Source organism: Tachyglossus aculeatus, chromosome 7 (genome assembly GCF_015852505.1).
Source record: "Tachyglossus aculeatus isolate mTacAcu1 chromosome 7, mTacAcu1.pri, whole genome shotgun sequence".
NCBI lineage: Eukaryota > Metazoa > Chordata > Mammalia > Monotremata > Tachyglossidae > Tachyglossus > Tachyglossus aculeatus.
In genome coordinates, this window is record NC_052072.1 from 29,719,326 (window position 1) to 29,740,736 (window position 21,411).

At 51.3% G+C, this 21,411-nt stretch overlaps 1 protein-coding gene across 1 annotated transcript; it reads right to left on the reverse strand.

Annotated features, from left to right (window-relative positions):
- Nucleotides 1–552: 552 nt before the first annotated feature.
- Nucleotides 553–14,941, reverse strand: INKA2 (inka box actin regulator 2). The gene is made up of 2 exons (XM_038749478.1): nt 14,756–14,941; nt 553–1,727 (listed from the first exon to the last, which is right to left on the reverse strand). The coding sequence occupies exons 1-2, from the start codon at nt 14,804–14,806 to the stop codon at nt 828–830; spliced, it is 951 nt and encodes a 316-aa protein (XP_038605406.1). The 5' UTR covers nt 14,807–14,941; the 3' UTR covers nt 553–827.
- Between the last annotated feature and the right edge of the window lie 6,470 nt (nt 14,942–21,411).

Below are 21,411 nucleotides of genomic sequence, written 5' to 3' on the forward strand. Positions count from 1 at the left end.
TTACTGCCATTCCAATCCTGGTGACTGGCACTAGGCAGAAGAAACCCTCCCCCAACCCCATCCACCCAGGATGGGCAATGCCATGTTTCTGGACACCCCCTCCAGCCCTGTCCTTGGGTTAAGACCCTCAAGAAAACAAGACAGCAGTATCATGGCCACCCCAGGGAACAGAGGGCAAAGGTCACAAGAACCAAGCGAGTGGGAGAAATAGGAGCAAGCTCCTTGGGCAGGAGGCTTTCCCAGAATGCAGACAGTCAAGGGTACAGATAGAATTGGAAATGGGGCCATTTTATTGATGCCTCCCATGGAAGCAGGACATTGGAGGTTCTTAGAGTCATTTTTGAAATGATCAGACGCAGGCCCCACCCCACAAACCGCTGCCCACCTGTGGAGAGGACACCAGCCCCACTCTCTATTTCCCCACAGTGCCCTTTTAAAGTAAGGACTCTTGGCAGAGGAGTGTGAGAAAGGGTAGAGTGAGCAAGTGGGGAGTGAAAGGGGGCAGCCAGACCCCAGTATGGGCAGGCGCGCGCATGCATACACACACACACACACACACACACACACACACACACACACAGCCGCAAATGCACAAACGCTGTTGTCATAGCCACTGATCAATCTCAGTGGCAGAAACTTGGGGTGAGGGTGGGGATGGGGTGGAAGACCCTTCTGCATGGAAGCCCTTGCGGGTGTGATCCCCCCCTTCTCCTCTCCCCTCCTAGTGCTTTGGGCTGAGAATGCCACTACTCCAGCCCCCATCTCTGTTAGGCACCCCACTCCCAGCTGGGCTCTGCTTCACATCCCACCACCGAGGCCAGAGAGGCTCAGACCCACACAGCAGTGCTGACATCGAAATTGGAGGTGCTGGGCTCTAGAGCCTTGGGGCTGCTTGAAGAGGGCTTCTCCCCTGGTCCAGGTCCCCGCTCAGCCTTTCTGCTTCCAGGGAAGGCAAGATAGAAAGTCCCCTTGCTTTGGCTTCGCTTCTTGGCTCTCTGGGCCCGGCCCAGCTGGGGATCCACGGCTGTTGCTGAGGTCACCCAGCCCGGCTTCTCTTTGAGGAGCCGATCCCGATCAGGCCGGACGCTCCGCAGGAACTTCTTGAAGATGTTGGTGGTCAGGGCGAAACGGCGGCCCAGCTCTTGGGACCGGCCTCCGGCCCCGGCTCCCTTGGTCCCCCCAGCCTCGCACTTCTTGTCCAGCTCAGGCAAGTCCAGCCAGTTGCCCACCAGGTCTGCAAAGACGTTGTCCCCCAGGACCAGTGGCTGCCGGTTGCGCCCACAGGACATGAGAGTGGACGTCCAGTCATCTGGTTCTGCCTGCTCTGGTCCTGGCTGGATGCCACCTTGGCTCTTCCCTCCCATCCTGCAGACCAGGTCCAGGGCCTTGCAGGGAGGGGAGCTGCCGAGGGCCAAGGGTGGGTCCGGGGCCCCTCTGGGATTACTTCTGCAAGATGGGGGAGCATGCCGGCCACTGAGGAAAGAATGAACTGGGGGTTGGGCCTGGAGGCCGCCTCCATTCCCCAAGACCTGGCGAGGTTCAGGGCAGGTGGGGAGTGTTGGTGGGGGGCTCTGGGATGCTGGGAGGTTGGCAGATTGGCCTCGGGCCCCAGAGATCTCCAGCTGCTCCAGGGCGGTCTGGACTTGGAGAAGTTTCAGCTCTTGCAGTGCGCCCATCAGAGAGGTCATCTGGGCCTGCAGCCCATCCCCCATCTCCTTCATGGATACCTACAGAAGAAGAATGGGAGAGATCCATATAGCTTAGGCCAGTGGCTTGGCTCTGGTCTCCCCTCGACTCAACCTCCTCCCTCAGAAATTCCCCCAGCCACTGAGGTCAACCCCACCATCTGCCAGAAAGCCCATTGATCCTGAGGCCAGCAGCAGCAGCACCCTGGAAATACTAGCTGCCAGGGGCATTCCAGTCAGCACTGGTTACACCCTTCCTCAGGTGGACAGCCAGGATTGCTGGAGGGAGTACTAGAGCTATAGATATTCTGCATTTTCTTACAGCCACAAACTGAGCCTTGGTTTTGTTTCCCTTGGCTTCTGGTGCCCTGCTCTTCGTTGGCCTCTCCGGGCTGCCGGCACAGCTTGAACCTATGACACGGATGAGGAGTCAACAATGGCAAATATCCCTTTCCAGTCCCCTGAGGGATAGGGACTGAGTCTAATTCTCACCTGTGCATTCTTTCCCATTGCTTAGTGCAGGGCTTTGCACACCAGAAGTTTTGATTAATCAGACCCACAAGGGATGAGGACCACATTTAATTCCCATCTTTTACTCTTTCCCAGTGCTTAGTATAGTGATCTACACATGGTTAGCACTTAATAAACATCTTTATTTCTACTACTAAACTGTTAGCACAAATCCCAGGATCATAATAATAATAATGATGGTATTTGTTAAGCGCTTACTATGTGCCAAGCACTGTTCTAAGCACTGGGGAAGATACAAGGTAATCAGGTTGTCCCATGTGGGATTCACAGTCTTCATCCCCATTTTACATATGAGGTAACTGAGGCACAGAGAAGTTAAGTGACTTGCCTAAAGTGATAAGCTGATAAGTGTCGGAGCCTGGATTACACAGTCAGTGTCTGGATTCAATAGCTTACCCCTCAGTGAGAGAGCAGGGTTGGGGGAGGCCAGGACAGGGGTAGGGGCGACATGAGTTGGGGGTGGAGCAGGGCAGATGGGTCCCTTCCTATCCATAGAAACCACTTGATTGAGTGAAACTCAGGTGGGCAGGACCCTTTGGGCTAGAAAGACCTACAGAGGTCTTCCCTTCCCTGACCCCTGGCTTCCTCTCCCACCTCTGGCAAGCCAGTTCTGAACAGAGCAATTTCCAGGGGCAGAAACTCCACAACCTCCTGTCTCTGAAATGGTCTGTGTTGTAGAAATCAGACCTATGTGACAGCAGGACACTGGGACTGGGCACATCTCCTGGGCACCTTCCTCAGGCTGTGTGTCTGCAGGTGACTCCCCCTTCCCTTCTTCCTCCTGGAGAGCCCTGAGAGCCTTGCCCTTTCTTAACAGCCCCCTTCAGCCCACCCCTCCGTGCCTGGTGGAGGGGATGTGGAGCTGGAGGAAGAAGGGACTCTTTAGAGTGGCTGCTTTCAGAAAAATCGGAGAGTTCTGATTCGCCCCTCCCTCCCTCCAGCACCTGTTCTTTCCCAGCCTTCTCAGCGTTTGCCTTCTGCTCCCTGCTGAAAAGAGTGATACAGATCCCCCTCACTTCTCATCCTCACCCTCCCCACCCTCACCCCACGTCCTCTCCTGCTCTCCCCACTGGATGCTTCTCTCCTAAATTTTGCTCCTGCCCTCACTGCAAACAGATTCCCCCTGATTCCTCCTTGTCCAAACCTAGAGCTGGGGACTCTGGGAAGAGCTGAGCTCTGGGGCTGATTACAATTGCTCTTCCAGGCCTGGCACCCTAAGTGCCGCAGTCCCTGTTCCCCCTCCCCCTCCTCCCCGCGCTCCCTCTCTTCCCTCTTCTATTCTCCCACGACTAATGCCTCTCCCCTGGCCACCCCCGCCTCAGCTGGCTCTCAGCCCGAACCCTTCCCCCACTTCCCTAGCCAGGACTCTCCCCAGCCCAGCTCAAATTACTGACACCAAAACCTGCTGGGGCCATATGTTCCCTAAACCCTTGAGACACCCCCTTTCCCTTTCCCTCCCCTCCCCATCTCCTGATCATTTTACCTCCAAACTCCCCTTAATACATCCAGCCTAACTGTAGCCACGGGACTAGGGGAGTTGGAGGGAGAGGGGTCTCTCTCTCTCCCTCATCTCCCATTCTCTGGGCTACCTGTAATCTCCTAGGTCAGGGCCTGGTGATAGACAGACCTCCCTCCCTTTCAGCCCACACTTGAGGCACTTCACTGTACCTCCTCCCTGCATGACCCCTGGGGCAGGGGGGCAGGGGAGGGGTAGAAGAGTGCAAGGCAGAGGGGTCAAGGTGACAGCTTAGCTGACCCCCATGAATTCCCTAATGACATTCAGTGAGGAGAGGGCAGTAGGAATGGGAACTTAGGGCCAGGAATCAGCAATGTGCAGGATTTATGTCTGTCTCACCAACTCTTCTTTTGCCTGAGCTGGGGCAGAAGGAAGGTCTGAAATGGGTCAATTTCAAGGGACAACAGAAGGGGAAGAGTCCTTCCTTGTCTCTCATCCCCACTGATGGAGAGAGAAGACAGGCAGGGGCCCTCTGCCCCTGGAAGAGCTGCACAAACCTCCATAAAAATAATGATCTCTTTCAACTGAGCCTGAATTGATTGGGTTGCCCAATTTTGCTGTGTTTTACTTTTATTTTTTTTATGGTATTTGTTAAGAGCTTAGGTACCAGTCACTGTTTAAAGCGCTGGGGTAGATACAGTGTAATCAGGTTGGACACAGTCCCACATTGGGCTCACAGTCTTAATCCCCATTTTACAGATGAGGTAACGGAGGCACAGAGAAGTTAGAAGGACCTGAGTTCTAGTCCTGGTTCTACCACTTGTCAGCTATGCGGCCTTGGGCCCAGGTCCATGCTCTATCCAGTAGGTCTTGCTTTTATCATTGTTTTATTTGTACTTTTTAATCATGTGGGCCAGTTTCTGTCACTAAATGAAAAGCAGAATAAGTCAGATTTTGCTAGGACAGCTGGGAGAGGGGAAGGCAGGGTTGAAACTGGCTCTGACTCTTTCAGGCCAAGATACCATTGTGAGCTCTGAAGCAGGAACTTCCTGCAGGTGGAATGCTGCAGTCACAACTTTCAAGGAAGACACGTCCCAGAGTTGGAAGCGAACCAGGATATGTGGGTGGCTGGAGGACCAGCGTGGACTGACTACATGCTGTCTGAAGATGGAGGAGTGGATGAAGTGGGTCACTGGGCCCAGTAGCAGAGGCTCAGGGCCGCTCTCCTTCTCCCAAATACCTCTCAACACCTGCCCTGTGGTCCAAGACTGCCACAGGGTGAAGAGGTGGGAAGGGGAGGAGAAGGAGGCTTTGGGTGGAGGAGGAGGAAACCAGATGTGCAGCTGAGGAAGGTGGAAGGGGGGCTGTGTAGGAAACAGGAAGAGAAGGAGTTTCAGCTGGTCAGGGTACATCCAGGCTTAGAGTTGACCCTGGGGCTACAACCCTGGGGACTCCAAGAAGATGATGTCACCATTCCACTCAGTGCACTTCCTTTACTCCTGAAAGCCCAAGGCTAATTCTCTCCCCTCCCTCCACTGCTCTAGCCCCTCATACTTTCCTCCGTGCCCCAGGAAAGTCCTGGTGGCTGAAAGAAACTAGGTAAAAGGAGCGTGGAATTGTCCAGGGAGATGGCAAGGCTGGAAGTGAGCACTCTTGGGCCCTCATCCTGGCTCGGTTACTGAGCTGCTGTGTGATCTCAGCCAAATCACTCACCTTTTCTGGGCCTCATTTTTCCCATCTGTAGAGCTGGTATTCTGGTCCCTTCCTTCCTCCCAGGGATGTTATGAGACAACAAATGAATGTGCTTTTGAGCTTTTATAAGGGAAACGGTTCTAGAGCTACAATGTACCCAAACATCACTGCTGCTGCTGCTTTTCTCTGGACCCACAGCTCCTCCACCTTACTTGGCATTCACAGTTGAAATGCTACCATCCTCCCTGCCTCTCAAACTCACAAACATGGCATTATCCTTGACTCCTTCCTCTCTCTCAATGCCCCTATTCAGGTCGTTTTTTCTCCACAACATTTCCAGAATCTGTCCCTTCTTCCCCAACCAAATGGCCAACAAGCTGGATCAGACACTTGTCATTTCCCCATTTGACTTTGACTCTGCTGGCCTCCTGCTTCTAGTTTCTCCCCTCTCTATTCTGTACTCCTGCTGCCCAGACTATTTTTCTAAAATATTTTTTCTCCACTTCTCAAAACCCCCCAATGGTTGTTAATTCCTCTCCACATCAAGCAGAAATCCCTGACCCTCAATTATTAGGCCCTCAATCTGCTTCCCTTCGAAGTTATTCCTCCTTCTCCCTTCTCCTATTATACCCCAGCTCACACACTGTTCTCCTACAACTTAACTACTCACTGGGCCTAATTCTCATCTCTCCCAACCTCGAACTTTTGCTTTCACCCTTCCCCCTGCCTGGAATGCCTTCCCACTTTGCATCCTGTTGATCACAGCTGTCCCCATCTTCAGAGTCCTCTTGCAAATCACTGCTCCTCCAGGAGACCATCCCTGATTAATTTTTAATCTGCTCATTTTGTCTTTTAATGCAACTGCAGCACTTTTGTGCTATCTGAGCACTTAGACTCATACTCCCCCTCCCCAGCCGTGGCTCTTACAGTATCTATCTTTATTACCCCTCCCCTCATCTATAATTTATTTCAGATTGTAAGTACTTTGAGGGCAGCGATCATGTATACTATTTCTACTGTCCTTTCCCAAGCACTTAGTACAGTGCTCTGCCCATAGTTAGTGCTCAATAAATATGATTGAATGAATGATTAATCCCAAGAACCATACTCACACTAGGATTTGGCATCAAAATTCCTTTGCGGGGGGGCGGGGGTGTGAAGGGAGATTTTTATTGCATTTTCTGTTTTAAAATAATGAATCTTTTCTTTTTAATTATGTTATTTTAATTTCTGTAACTTATGTACAGAAGTCTTCCCTCTGCCTCTGAACACTTGCAGGCACAGTCCTGGTTTCCAAAAAATTACCAAGACTCAGCTTTGCTGGAGATTATGAAGTAATGTGGCCTAAGTAGAAAGAGCACAGACCTGGGAATCAGATGATCTGTGCTCTAATCATTTCTCTTCTGCTTGCCTGCTGTGGGCCCTTCTCCAGACCTTAACTTCTCTGGACCTCAGTTTCCTCATCTATTCTCCCTCCTACTTCTCCTACTTAAATGGTGAGCCATCATGAGTGTGCCCTAAGTGATTAACTTGCATCTACCCCAGTATTTAGTTCAGTACTTGGTACATAGTAAACACTTAGGGAAGCTTTCACTTCCCCTACTCCCTCTGCCTTGTTTGTTACCCTTGTACTTGAATTTTTAACCTTTATTCACCCCACCCACAGCCCCACAGCACTTCTGCACATATCTGTAATTCATTTAAATGTCTGCCTTGCCCTCTAAGCTATAAGCTTCTTAATAAAATAATATTAATAATATTTATGTTTACAGTGTTTGTTAAGAGCTTACTATATCCAGGCACTATACTAAGCACTGGGGTAGGTACAAGTTAATCAGGTTGGACACAGTCCCTGTCCCACTTAGGGTTCACAGTCTCAATTCCCAAAATAATGATAATGATGGTATTTGTTAAGTGCTTACTATGTGCCAAGCACTGCTCTAACCACTGGGGTGGATACAAGGTGATCAGGTTGTCCCACATGGGGCTCACGGTCTTAATCCCCATTTTACAGATAAGGTAATTGAGGCACAGAGAAGTTAAGTGACTTGCCCAAGGACACACAGCAGAGAAGTGGGAGAACTGGAATTAGGCCCATGCTCTATCCACTATGCCACAGATGAGGTAACTGAGGCCCAGAGAATTTAAGTGACTTAGTCAGACAAGTGACTGAGCCAGGATTAAAACCCAGTTCCTTCGGACTCCCAGGCTCGTCCTTTATCCATTAGGCCATGCTGCTTCTCCTCGTGGGCAGGAAAAGGATCTACCAACTCTGTTATAGCGTACTCTCCCAAGTGGTCAGTGGAGTGCTCTGCACACATTAAGCACTCAATAAATATGATTGATTAATACCACTATTATTAGAAGGAGAGGCTCAGCAGAATACCTCTCTGGCTCTCAGTATTTTGTAGCTGATGGCAGAAGGGGTAGGGCCCTGGCTCAGAATCACCACTCATTTTCTCTGCCGGACTCTCCCTCCCTCTTCCTCCCCTTCCCCATTCCCACCCTCCCCACCCCTCTGATGGATCCCCACAGCTGTGCTTCCCTCTCATACTCTCTCCCTCCCAGATTCCCTTTCAGCAGGTTCCAGCTCCATGGAAGGGTTTGGCACGTTTTCCCCCATCCGCTCCCGCTCCCTCCAGCTTCCTAAAGCCCAGCTTCCGCAGCAACGCCTCCCTGTCCCCCTTCCCATCCCCCCTTACACACACACACACACACACACACACACACACACACACACACACACACGCAGACCTGTTCCCAAAGCCCCCACACAATCCTCTCTCCAACAACACTCCCCACCCCTGTGCCCCCAGCCTTCCGCCTCCCTTCCGCTCGTGGTCTCTGTCCCCCTCCCAACCCCATCCTGGGGCAGTGGCCAAGGCTCAGAGCAGGAAATAGTGAAAGGTCCCTTTCTGAAGGATGGCTTCTTCTAGGGGCCATGAATAGGGACGTTCATGGCCCCAGTTCCTCACTCTGGCAGCTTGAGCTGCCGACAGGAAGTCAAGGATCCCAGCAGCCAAGAACCAGTCCCAGCCAAGAACCAGGGGCCGGGCTGAGAGGTGGTGAGGGGACAGAAGCTGCCCAGTTGGAGCATTCAGCTCAGGGTTTCATCCAGACAGAAAGTGGGCAAGCACACAGACTGTCCTCTCTAAGGCCCTAAATCAATTTCAGGGTGCCCCCCACCAAGTCTAATTCCTCTGTGACCCCTTCTCTTTCTTCCCCTTGTAGATTCTAAACCTGTCTGCCCACTGCTCTCTATTTCACTTCCTCCTTCCACATCCTGACATCCTCCACCCTAATTCTACCCCCTGATGCTCCTTCCCTTTCCTTTGAGGCAGGGAATTTCAAACTTGGTGGGGGGCTCACTAAAACCACCATTCCAAAGATCACCTCTTTTCTTTGAAATTTCAGGATGAGCCCTCCAAACCCTGCAACTTTGATAGTGCCTCCCAAACCGGATAACCAGAAAATAGCAGTAGTACCAGCAGCAATAATAATAGTAGTAGTGATGGTAATTGTATTAATATTAACATATATAAAATAATTAATTAATTGAGAAGCACTGGTGCCTAGAAGATAGAGAATGGGCCTGGGAATCAGGGTAAATACCTAGGTTCCACCTCTTGTCTGCTGTGTGACCTTGGGCAAGTTACTTAACTTCTCTGTGCCTCAGTTATCTCATCTATAAAATGGGGATTACGGCTGTGAGTCCCATGTGGGACATGGACTGCGTCCAAATTGATTAGCTGGTATCTACCCCAGTGCTTAAAATTGTGCCTGGCACATAACAAGCCCTTAACAAATACCATAAAAAAATGAATCAGCCACTGTGTGCAGAGCATTATAAAAATGCTCTGGTGAGATTTAAAACTGGTCCCGAATAAGGTGGGTGGATTCAGGACAGATATATGAGGAACTATGAAAACAATAGAAACCCTCAAAATAACATAAACTCAGGAAGTTTTCCTGAATGATTACCCTAAAATCCCTCTCTGCAGTTTAAATGCATTCCCTCATATCCTCTCCAGTTCCTACTTCCCGCCTTCCTCCCCAGAGGCAGTGTGTGCTTCTTCTGGAACAGGAATGGAAAGGATGACACTGGCTGAGTCGCTGATACTATCGGAGTTCATAGTCCACTCAACCCCTTATTCCTCCTTAGAGTGAGTGAGCATTTTAACCCTAGACAGAGCAAGGGTTGCTATGGTAACCACTTTCCCAGAGGACTCACCTCCTCTCCCATGTCTCTCTGGTGCAGTGGGTTGAGAGCCACCCACCCAACCCCACCCCACTCCATCACCGCAGGGAAGGTCTGCTCCCCCTCCCCCAGCGTCTCCCCAACCTTGTCTCCAGCAGAACTGTTAGCACGCTGTGCTCAAGCTGTGCTCACTAATGAAGGAGGGTGTCAGCTGCTCCTCCAGCACACACCCCCCTTCACCGCCTGTCGTGAGGCCCGACAGATTCCTTCCCTGAAACTCAATCCCTTCCACAACCCCAGCTGGGGAAAACCATCAGGCCCAGAATGGAACTGACCAGCATGCTCCTGCTCCCCAGGAGCAGGCTCTTCCAGGAAGCCTTCCCTGATTAACCCCTTTACCAGTCCCCTGAGCATCCCCTTCTTTCTCTCTGCCTCAGTTCTTATATATAGTTGTATCTGTCTAATCCCTCACTGTTCCCCAGGATTCACTCATGCATTCAATCATATTTATTGAGTGCTTATTGTGTGCAGAGCACTGTAATAAGTACTTGGGAGAGTACAGTATAACTATAAACAGGCACATTCCCTGTTCTCACCAAGGTCCTGGGAGGTTTCTGACCCAATTCTATCACCCTCTCCCTAGCCCGTGGCCGGGATGGGTCTCCAACTCAGGCCAGGGGACACGGGCCCCTGTTCATCTGCCCCCTCCTTGATGGTTCCAAGTCAAACGGCTTGTGGAGTTGGGATGAGTCAAAAACTGACCTCTCTCCTTGCAAGTTGCACTGAAGACAGATGTCAGAGAGGAGGAAGGGCTGAGCCTATATCTCACCTAGGGAACCCAGTACAAGGGTGGGGGGTGGGCGGTGGTCTTTCCCTCCCACTGGTAGGGCGGAAAACTGCCTAGCTGGACTCAGGGGCACGGGGCTACCAACCAGGCATTTTGCTGATTCTCGAGGAAGTCAAGGACCAAGGCTGCCCAGACAAAGAACCAACCAAAAGTGCAGAGGCGTGCGGTAGTCTTTGTCCCTCCCCACTCTTTGGCCCTCCGGTGATCCTTGAGGAACTGTATCCTGCCAAGGACCTTGGGTGCCAGTGCCCGTCGAGGGGCTGCACTTCGCCTCATTCGTTGGCTTTATTCCTTTGGCTTCGTGCACGAAAAACCCATCCTCTCCTCTCCGCCCCCCAGATGCTGCCCGAAATGCAAATTGGCGGGCTATTAAAATGCCAGCCCAGGGCACAGCTTCCTTCCTCTCCAGGAACCCAGTCTGGGGAGGGGGCGAGGAGGGGGTGGGAGATGGAGGGTGGGGAAGGGGGGGGCGCAGGGCTGCTCAGTCTCCCTGCTCAGGCTCAGTCTCTGGTTCCGGGCACAATGGGGGTTTTATTGTGTAGGAGATCATTCTGCCCACAGTACAGCCGCAACTGTGACTCGACTTCCCTGGCCAGGGAGAAGGGGGAGGAAGCAGTCAGCAGGGCCAAGGTCTCCTCCTGTTTCCTCCTGCCACTACCTGACCAACCGCTCCGCAGATGGCCAGGGAGCTGGGGCAGCCAAGCTTAAACAAACCCTGTCCCCTTCCCCTGCTCCATGGCACAGGACTAGATCCCCTTTTTTTGTTTTAGTCTTTATGGTATTTGCACAACACATTATGTACTAGGCACTGTTCTAAGTGCTGAGGTAGATATGAGATAATCGGGTTGGACACAATCCATGTCCCACATGGGGCTCACAATGTGAATCTCTTGACTGTAAGCTCGTTGTGGGCAGGGAATGTGTCCATTTATTGTTATATTGTACTCTTTTAAGCCCTTGGGAGAGTTCTTTGCACAAAGTAAGTGCTCAGTTAATATGATTGAAAGTGATCTGGCAAGGTGGTACCAGACAGGGCAGACAGACAGACAGACAGACACACACACACACACACACACACACACACACACACACATTCCCCCTCCCCACTCCAAGCCAGTTCCCTCAAACTTGGGATTTGTACCCTTCATTCGCCTCACCCTCTGCTCCTCAGCACTTATGTACACATCTGTCATTTATTTTCATGTATGTCTCCCCCTCTAGACCGTAAGCCTCTTTATGGGCAGGGAACGTTTCTACCAACTCTGTAATGTCATATTCTCCCAAACGCTTAGTAGAGTTCTCTGCTCGTAGTAAGCGCTAACTACGATTTGACTGATTGATGTTTCGCCAGATCCTTGAGCAGCAGGACAGGATGCAAAATGACAGGTTCGGGGATGGAGGAAAGTAATAATTATAATAATAGTAATAGTGATGGTATTTGTTAAGCGCTTACTATGTGCCAAGCACTGAGAGAAGCTTCCTCACTGAGCCCAGTCCATAGGTGCCAACTTTTCATTGGGGGCATGGGCGGGGACATCGAGTGTTTGGAGAGAAGCAAGTGGGAGAGGGCTTGGAGTGTTTCGAAGAGTTAATGCATGGATCAGAAAGACCCGTTAGTCCAGCCCCAAAGCACTTTGGGTCTTGTCTGATCCTGGGTGTGGGGGGCTGGAAGCAGTTGGCTTTGCCCTCTCCTTGGCTGGAAGCCCCTGGGGGGCAACAATAGAGTTGGAATCTCAGTCTGGGCTAAAGAAGGATGAGGTGGGCCTAGGCCCTGGGGTGGTGAGAAGAAGCAGCAGCGTGGGAGGGGCTCTGGGTTCAAGAAAAACCCTCGCCATCCCCCTCCCCACCTCATCATCAGTTCCACTGATTGAGAACTCCCTCCACTCTTGGCGCTGTGTGAGACTGGAGACGGTGTCCATCATAATCAATGGTATTTATTGGGCGCTTACTGTGTGCGGAGCTCTGTTCTAAGCGTATAGGAGAGTACAATACAATAGAGTTGGTAGACACCTTCTCTGTTCACAAGGAGGAAAAGAGGCATAAGACCCACAAGGACAAGCGCATGGCCAAGTAGAAAGGGCACAGGCCTAGGAGTCAGAAGGGCCTGGGTTCTGATCCCGGCTCTGCCACATGTCTGCTGTGTGACCTCGGGCAAGTCACTTCACTTCCAGCGCTTAGAACAGTGCTTGGCCCATAGTAAGCACTTGACAAACGCCGTCATTATTCTTCTCTGTGCCTCGGTTACCTCATCTGTAAAGAAGCAGCTTGGCTTCTTGGAAGGAGCAGGGGCTTGGGGGTCAGAGGTCATGGGTTCTAATTCCTACTCTGCCACTTGTCAGCTGTGTGACTTTGGGCAAGTCACTCAAATTCTCTGTGCCTCAGTTACCTCACCTGAAACATGGGGATTACGACTGTGAGCCCCACATGGGACAACCTGATGACCTTTTATCTACCCCAGCACTTAGAACAGTGCTTAGCACAGAGTAAGCATTTAACAAATACCATCATCATTGTTATTATTAAAACGGAGACTAAGATTGTGAGCCCTGTGTGGGACATGGACATGACTAGGTTGAGCTACCCCAGTTCAGTGGCTGGCACATAGTAAACGCTTAAAAACGGTTTTTTAAAAAGAGTTGATAATCCAGAGGGAGAGTTTACAGTCCCCCTCCTTCTCCTTCCTCCCATCCCTCCTCGGCTGGAACTGGCTGCCCCTCCCAGCTCAACCCCCGACCCTCCAACCACCCTTCCCTTCTCCTCCTCCTCCTCCTTGAGCCCTGGCATCTGCTCTGCCTCCGCAGCTCCTGCTCGGGAGCAGCCTGGCAGCCCACTCCTCTCCTGCCCACCGAGCCCCTCCCCCTATTCACAGCTGCCAGCCCCGACCAGCCCCCTCCCCGCTGGCAGGCAAGCCTGGGCAGACAGCCGGGCCGCCCAGCCCCCGCACCCTCTGAGTCCTGCCAACTCCGCTCGCTGGCAAGAGCTGGGGGGTGGGGAGAAGAGGCCCGGGGCTCCCTCCCCATCTTCCTCCTCGTCCCCCGCGTCCCCCACGGGCGGCACTTCGCTCTAATCCTGCCTTGGAATCCGAATAATAATAAGAATGGAATTGTAAAGCGCTCACTACGTGCCAGGCACTGTACTAAGCGCTGGGGTGGATACAAGCAAATCGGGTTGGACACAGTCCCTGACCCGCGTGGGGCTCACAGTCCCAATCCTCATTTTACAGATGAGGAAACGGTGGCACAGAGAAGTGAAGCGACTAGTCCAAGGTCACACAGCAGACAAGTGGCGGAGCCACGATCTGAAGCCAGGGCGGCAGGACCCCTTTCTTCTTTTCCTCTCCCCCAGCTCACCCGACAGGAGGGGTGGAGAGGGAACCACGGCTGGGGGAACGGACTTGGCGTCTCGGTCGGCCTGCCCCTCATTCTCCTTCTCCCTCCTCTTCTCCCTTTCCTTCTCCTTCTCCATCACCCTTTCCTTCTTCCTCTCCTCCCTTTTCCTTCTCCCTCTCGCTTTCCTCCCTCTCCTTCTACCTTTTCTTCTCCTTCTTCCTTTCCTTCTCCATCTCCTTCTCCCTTTCCCTCTCGCTGTCTCTCTCCCTTTCCCTTTCCTTCTTCTCCCTCTCCCTTTCCTTCTTCTCCCTCTCGCTCTTCTTCTCCCTTTCCTTCTCCTCCTTCCTCTCTCTCCTCCCTCGCGCGCTCCTTCTCCCTGTCCTTCTTCTTCTTCTTCTCCCTCTCCTTCTCCCTTTCCTTCTCCTTTCTTTCCCTCTCCTCCTTCCTCTCGCTCTCCTTCCTTTCCTTCTCCTCCTTCCTCTCTCTCTCCTCCCTCGCGCGCTCCTTCTCCCTGTCCTTTTTCTTCTCCCTCTCCTTCTCCCTTTCCTTCTCCTTTCTTTCCCTCTCCTCCTTCCTCTCGCTCTCCTTCCTTTCCTTCTCCTTCTCCCTTTCCTTCTCCTTTCTTTCCCTCTTCTCCTTCCTCTCGCTCTCCTTCCTTTCCTTCTCCTTCTCCCTTTCCTTCTTCTCCCTCTCGCTCTCCTTCTCCCTTCCCTTCTTCTTCTCCCTCTCCTCCCTTTCCTTCTCCTTTTCACTTTCCCTCTCCTCCCTCTCCCTCTTCTTCTCCCTCTCCCTCTTCTTCTCTTCTCCTTCCTCTCCCTCTCCTCCCTCTCGTTCTCCCTGTCCCTGCCGCGCTCCTCCTTCTGCAGAAAGTTTTCCCGTCCTGTCCCCCGGTCCCCGTGGCGCCCTTCCCTGCTGGCCCCCTCTGGTCCCGGGGCTCCCGGGGCTCCCGGGGCTCCCGGGGCTCCCTTTCCTTCCCTTCCCTTCCTTCCCTGCCCGCCCACGGCCCCCGGCGCTCACCAGCTCCTGTTTGAGGCGGCGCAGATAGCCGTCCATGTCCCCGCTCTCCATTCTCACGCTGCCATGTGCCGGGGCCGGTCCCCCGCGCCCGGTGCCAGCTGCCCCGCCTCGACTTCCCCCGTCCGCTCCGCCCCGGCTCCGAGGGGCGCAGCCCCGGCCGCGGACCACGGGAGGCAGAGGGGCCCAAGGCGCACAACGCAGGGCGCAAAGTCTAGCGCGCAGAACGTAGAGCGCAGAGCCCAGGGCTCAGAGTGCAGAACGCAGGGCTCGCTCAGAGTGCAGAGCCCAGGGTGCAGAACGCAGCGCTCAGAGTGCAGAGCCCCAGGGAGCAGAACGCAGATCCTAGGGCGCTGAACGCAGCGCTCAGAGTGCAGAGCCCAGGGCGCAGAGCGCAGCGCTCAGAGTGCAGAGCCCAGGGAGCAGAGCGCAGCGCTCAGAGTGCAGAGCTCAGGGCGCAGAACGCAGGGCTCACAGCGCAGAACGCAACGCTCAGAGTGCAGCGCCCAGGGCGCACAACGCAGCGCTCAGAGTGCAGAGCACAGGGCGCACAACGCAGCGCTCAGTGCAGAGCCGAGGGCGCAGAGCGCAGCGCTCAGAGTGCAGAGCCCAGGGCGCACAACGCAGCGCTCAGTGCAGAGCCCAGGGCGCAGAACGCAGCGCTCAGAGTGTAGAGCTCAGGGCGCAGAACGCAGAGAGCAGTGCTCAAACTGCAGAGCCGAGGGTGCAGAGCGCAGCGCTCAGAGTGCAGAGCCCAGGGAGCGGAACGCAGAGCGCAGTGCTCAGAGTGCAGAGCCCAGGGCGCAGAACGCAGAGCGCAGGGCTCAGAGTGCAGAGCCCAGGGCGCAGAGCGCAGCGCTCAGAGTGCAGCTCAGGGCGCAGAACGCAGAGCTCAGAGTGCAGAGACGAGGGTGCAGAACGCAGCGCTCAGAGTGCAGAGCTCAGGGCGCAGAACGCAGAGCTCAGAGTGTAGAGACCAGGGTGCAGAACGCAGCGCTCAGAGTGCAGAGCCCAGGGAGCAGAACGCAGAGCGCAGTGCTCAGAGTGCAGAGCCGGGCGCGGAACTCCAGAGCGTTGAGCCCAGGGCGCAGAGCGCAGAGCGCAGAGCGGGCACGGCGCTGGGCACGGCGCTGGGCACGGCGCTGCCCCTCCGTCCCCCTGCCATCCCCGGGCCCGCGGGGCTCAGAGCGGGGAGGAGGGCCAGGGGAGCCAGCCAATAGGAGAGCAGGGGGGGATGCCAACAGCCAATGAGGAGCGCGGTCCAGAGGGGCGGGGGCGGTGCTAGGAGCCGGGAGGGGAGGGGGCGGATTTGTGCCAGAGTCCGGGCAATCAATCAATCGATCAATCGTATTTATTGAGCGCTTACTGGGTGCAGAGCACCGTACTAAGCGCTTGGGAAGTCCAAGTTGGCAACATCTAGAGGCAGTCCCTACGCAACAGTGGGCTCACAGTCTAAAAGGGGGAGACAGAGAACAAAGCCAAACACACTACAAAATAAAATAAATAGAATAGATATGTACAAGTAAAATAAATAGAGTAATAAATACGTACAAATCAAATCAATCAATCGTATTTATTGAGCGCTTACTGTGTGCAGAGCACCGTACTAAGCGCTTGGGAAGTCCAAGTTGACAACATGGAGAGACAGTCCCTACCCAACAGTGGGCTCACAGTCTAGAAGGGGGAGACAGAGAACAAAACCAAGCATATTAACAAAATAAAATAAATACAATAGATAAGTACAAGTAAAATAAAAAATAGAGTAATAAATATGTACAAATCAATCGTATTTATTGAGCGCTTACTGTGTGCAGAGCACCGTACTAAGCGCTTGGGAAGTACAAGTTGGCAACATAGAGAGACAGTCCCTACCCAACAGTGGTCTCACAGTCTAGAAGGGGGAGACAGAGAACAAAACCAAACATACTAACAAAATAAAATAAATACAATAGATAAGTACAAGTACAATAAATAAATAGAGTAATAAATATGTATAAATCAATCGTATTTATTGAGCACTTACTGTGTGCAGAGCACCGTACTAAGCACTTGGGAAGTACAAGTTGGCAACATATAGAGGCAGTCCCTACCCAACAGTGGGCTCACAGTCTAGAAGGGGGAGACAGAGAACAAAACCAAACATACTAACAAAATAAAATAAATAGAATAGATATGTACAAGTAAAATGAATAAATAAATAGAGTAATAAATATGTACAGACATATATACATATATACAGGTGCTGTGGGGAAGGGAAGGAGGTAAGATGGGAGGGATGGAGAGGTCGTGGGAGAGGGTGGAGGGCGGCGAGGTGGTTGCTTTGGACTGGAGCTTGGTTTGGGGAAGGGGGTGGGTAGCTGCCAGCTGACCCCCTCATTCCTCCCTTCAAAGCCCTACTGAGAGCTCCAGGAGGCCTTCCCAGACTGAGCCCCCTTTTTCCTCCCCTCCTCCCCATCCCCCTCGCCCTACCTCATTCATTCATTCATTCATTCATTCAGTCGTATTTATTGAGCGCTTACTGTTTGCAGAGCACTGGACTAAGCGCTTGGGAAGTACAAGTCGGCAGCATCTAGAATCTAGAGACGGTCCCTACCCGACAGCGGGCTCACTGTCTAGAAGGGGGAGACAGACAACAAAACAAAACATATTAACAAAATAAAATAAATAGAATAAATATGTACAAGTAAAATAAATAGAGTAATAAATATGTACAAACGTATATACAGGTGCTGTGGGGAGGGGAAGGAGGTAAGGCGGGGGGATGGGGATGGGGAGGAGGGGGAGAGGAAGGAGGGCCCCTCCCCTCAGCACTTGTACATATTTATTACTCTATCTTACTTGTACATATTTACTACTCTTCCGTTAATGATGTGCATATAGCTTTAATTCTATTTATTCTGGCGATTCTGACATCCGTCTGCATGTTTTGCTTTATAATAATGATACTAACAATGATGATGGCATTTGTTAAGTGCTTACTATGTGCAAAGCACTGTTCTAAGCGCTGGGGGGGGATACAAGGTGATTAGGTTGTCTGTCTCCCCCTTCTAGACTGTGAGCCCGTTGTTGGATAGGGACCGTCTCTATATGTCGCCGACTTGTACTTCCCAAGCGCTTAATACAGTGCTCTGCACACAGTAAGCGCTCAATAAATAAGATTGAATGAATGAAGAATGAATGAATGCCGCGCACCGCGCCAGGGAGCAGGGGCGGAGCTGAAGAGGCCCAGAGCTATGCGGTTATTGTTATCGTTGAGTTATTCCTTCGGCATATTAGAATGATGGTTCTGTAGCTATCGCTATTGATTCCCTTTCTTTCCTCTTTAAATTTGATATACCAAACCATAGCATAAATCGTGATTTGTTGATAATTGACACCTGTCTACTTGTTTTATTTTGTTGTCTGTTTCACCCTTCTAGACTGTGAGCCCGTTGTTGAGGAGGAATTGTCTCTGTGGCCGAATTGTACTTTCCAAGCGCTTAGTACGGTGCTCTGCACACAGTAAGAGCTCAATAAATACGACTGAATGAATGAATGAATGAAAGCCCAGCCAGGATTCAGAGACCTACGGGACAGAATTCCCCCACCGGCCCCCCACCCCACCCCATTGTCCCCTCGCTTTTTTTTTTCATTCCCAGGACCTGGCACTCAGTCTTTCCTGTAATCCAGCTCACCTGCTGGATATGTACTTATGTACTTCCACATATGTAAGTACACTTACACTTATGTACTTTCACTTGCATGCTTAAACAGATGTACTTAAGTACTTATCCATAATTTATATTAATGGTTGTGTCCCCCTCTAGATTGTCAACTGGTTGTGGGCAGGGAATGTGTTTACTAACTCTGTTATTCTGCACTCCCCAGCGTTAAATACAGTAAGCACTCAATAACCTCCCCCCCCCCACACCCCACAGCAATTGTGTATATATGTACATATCTATAATTCTATTTATTTATATTAATGCCTGTTTACTTGTTTTCATGTGTAAATATCTATAATTCTATTTATTTATATTGATGCCTATTTACTTGTTTTGATGTCTGTCTCCCCACTTCTAGACTGTAAGCCTGATGTGGGCAGGGATTGTCTCTGTTACTGAATTGTACTTTCCAAGCCCTTAGTACAGTGCTGTGCACACAGTAAGTGCTCAATGAATATGATTGAATTCATTCATTCATCCATTCAATCATATTTATTGAACACTTATTGTGTGCAGAGCACTGTATCAAGCGCTTGGGAAGTGCAAGTCGGCAACATATAGAGAGAGTCCCTACCCAACAACGGGCTCGCAGTCTAGAGGGGGGAGACAGACAACAAAACAAAACATGTAGACAGGTGTGAAAAACCATTGGTTGAGTACGGTGCTCTTCACATAGTAAGCACTCAATAAATGCATTGTTTGATTGACTGATTAACTTGCCACTCTGCCCTTTACAGAGAAGCTTTTGAGGGAAAATGAAGCAGACATATATAGCACACTTAGTAAGTGCGACTCAGTAAATACTTCTACAGAGATTGAACGAGGTATTTTCTCAAGCGCTGTACCTTCAAGAACCACTGAGTCAGCATGGCTTAGTGGAAACAGCACCCACTTCAGACTTTGAGCCCTATGTGGGACAGGGATTGTGTCCAACATGATTATCTTGTATCTACCCCAGTGCTGAATAAAGTGTACGGCACAGAGTACATGCTTAACAAATGCCACAATTATTATTATAATAATTTTATTATTAGCACACCTCCCCTCTTTTCCTTATCTCCCCCTTAGGGGATGGGGCAAGCATGTGAGATTACATCTCTACTTGTCTGGACTCTCTTATTAGGCATTTTCCCCTTTAGTCAAGCCTGTTGCTGTGACCACTGGTGCTTTCTTCTGAGAACTTTTCACCACCTCAGAAATTTCCCACGATTTGCCAGTGCTGGCAGTTGAGAGGGGCAGCAGCCCCACCTCGGATTAGTCCAGATGTCCAATGCTGCTGTGGCCTGAGTGGTCTCCTTCACAGAATGAGAAAGATACATTTTTCTTTGCCACACAAGGGCCAGGAAGACCAGATCTGAGCCAGGGTGGAATGGGCACAATTAACCAAGTGTAATTTTTTTTATGGTATTTGTTAAGTGCTTACTATGCTTCAGGCACTATATTAAGTGCTAGGGATAGATACAAACTAATCAGGTTGGACACAGTCTATGTCCCACATGGGGCTCACAGTCTTTGTCTCCATTTTATGAATGAGGTAACTGAGGCACAGAGAAGTGAAGTGACTAGCTCAAGGTCACACAGCAGGCAAGTAGAGGAGATGGGATTAGAACCCAAGTCCTTCTGACTCCCAGGCTCGTGCTCTATCCACTAGGCAACACTGCTTCTCTTAACTACTACTGTTACTACTACTAATAATAGTATTTGTTAAGTGCTTACTATGTACCAGGCACTGCACTAAGCGCTGGGGTGGAAACAAGCAAATCAGGTTGGACATAGTCCCTGTCCCCTGTGGGGCTCACAGTCTCAATCCTCATTTAACAGATGAGGTAACTGAGGTGCAGAGAAGTGAAATGACTTGCCCAAGTTCACACAGCAGACAAGTGGCAGAGCTAGGATTAGAACCTATGGCCTTTTGACTCCCAAGCCTGTGCTTTATCCACTATACCAGGCTGCTTCTCACTGCACCATGCTACGATGGAGAACTTTGTGGGGGTAAAGCCATTGTCTTTACCCATAACTTTGGAGATGAGACTCCAGACTCCTTCACTCCAGGTCTCTGGGCAAAACCTGAGGACTAAGAGAGGAATCTGAAGAGCCAAAATGGGTCTCTTAATCAATCAGTTTATCAATAGTATTCCCTCTAGACTGTAAACTCCTTGTAGGGAGGGAATGTGACTATTAAATCCGTTATAATGTTCTCTCCCAAGCGCTTAGTACAGGGCTCTGCACATAATAAGCACTCAATAAATACCATCATTTGACTCATATAGAGCCCTTACCTAACTGTGGGCAAAGTCTTATACTAGTGCTTGGAAGAGTATTTAATTGTGGTATTTGTCGTGTCTCTCTCCACTTCAATCCATACTTAATGCTGCTGCCCGGATTATCTTTGTCCAGAAACGCTCTGGACATATTACTCCCCTCCTCAAAAACCTCCAAAGGCTACCGATCAATCTGCGCATCAGGCAGAAACTCCTCACCCTGGGCTTCAAGGCTCTCCATCACCTCGCCCCCTCCTACCTCACCTCCCTTCTCTCCTTCTACTGCCCAGCCCGCACCCTCCGCTCCTCCACCACTAATCTCCTCACTGTACCTCGCTCTCGCCTGTCCCGCCGTCGACCCCCGGCCCACGTCATCCCCCGGGCCTGGAATGCCCTCCCTCTGCCCATCCGCCAAGCTAGCTCTCTTCCTCCCTTCAAGGCCCTGCTGAGAGCTCACCTCCTCCAGGAGGCCTTCCCAGACTGAGCCCCTTCTTTCCTCTCCCCCTCGTCCCCCTCTCCATACCCCCGTCTTACCTCCTTCCCTTCCCCACAGCACCTGTATATATGTATATATGGTTGTACATATTTATTACTCTATTTATTTATTTATTTATTTATTTTACTTGTACATTTCTATCCTACTTATTTTATTTTGTTGGTATGTTTGGTTCTGTTCTCTGTCTCCCCCTTTTAG

Coding starts and splice junctions, on each gene's coding strand:
- INKA2 (XM_038749478.1), bottom strand. CDS start 14,806: ATGGAGAGCGGGGACATGGACGGCTATCTGCGCCGCCTCAAACAGGAG. Junction 1,728..14,755: donor GCCGCCTCAAACAGGAGCTG/GTGAGCGCCGGG, acceptor CTTCTTCTGTAG/GTATCCATGAAGGAGATGGG.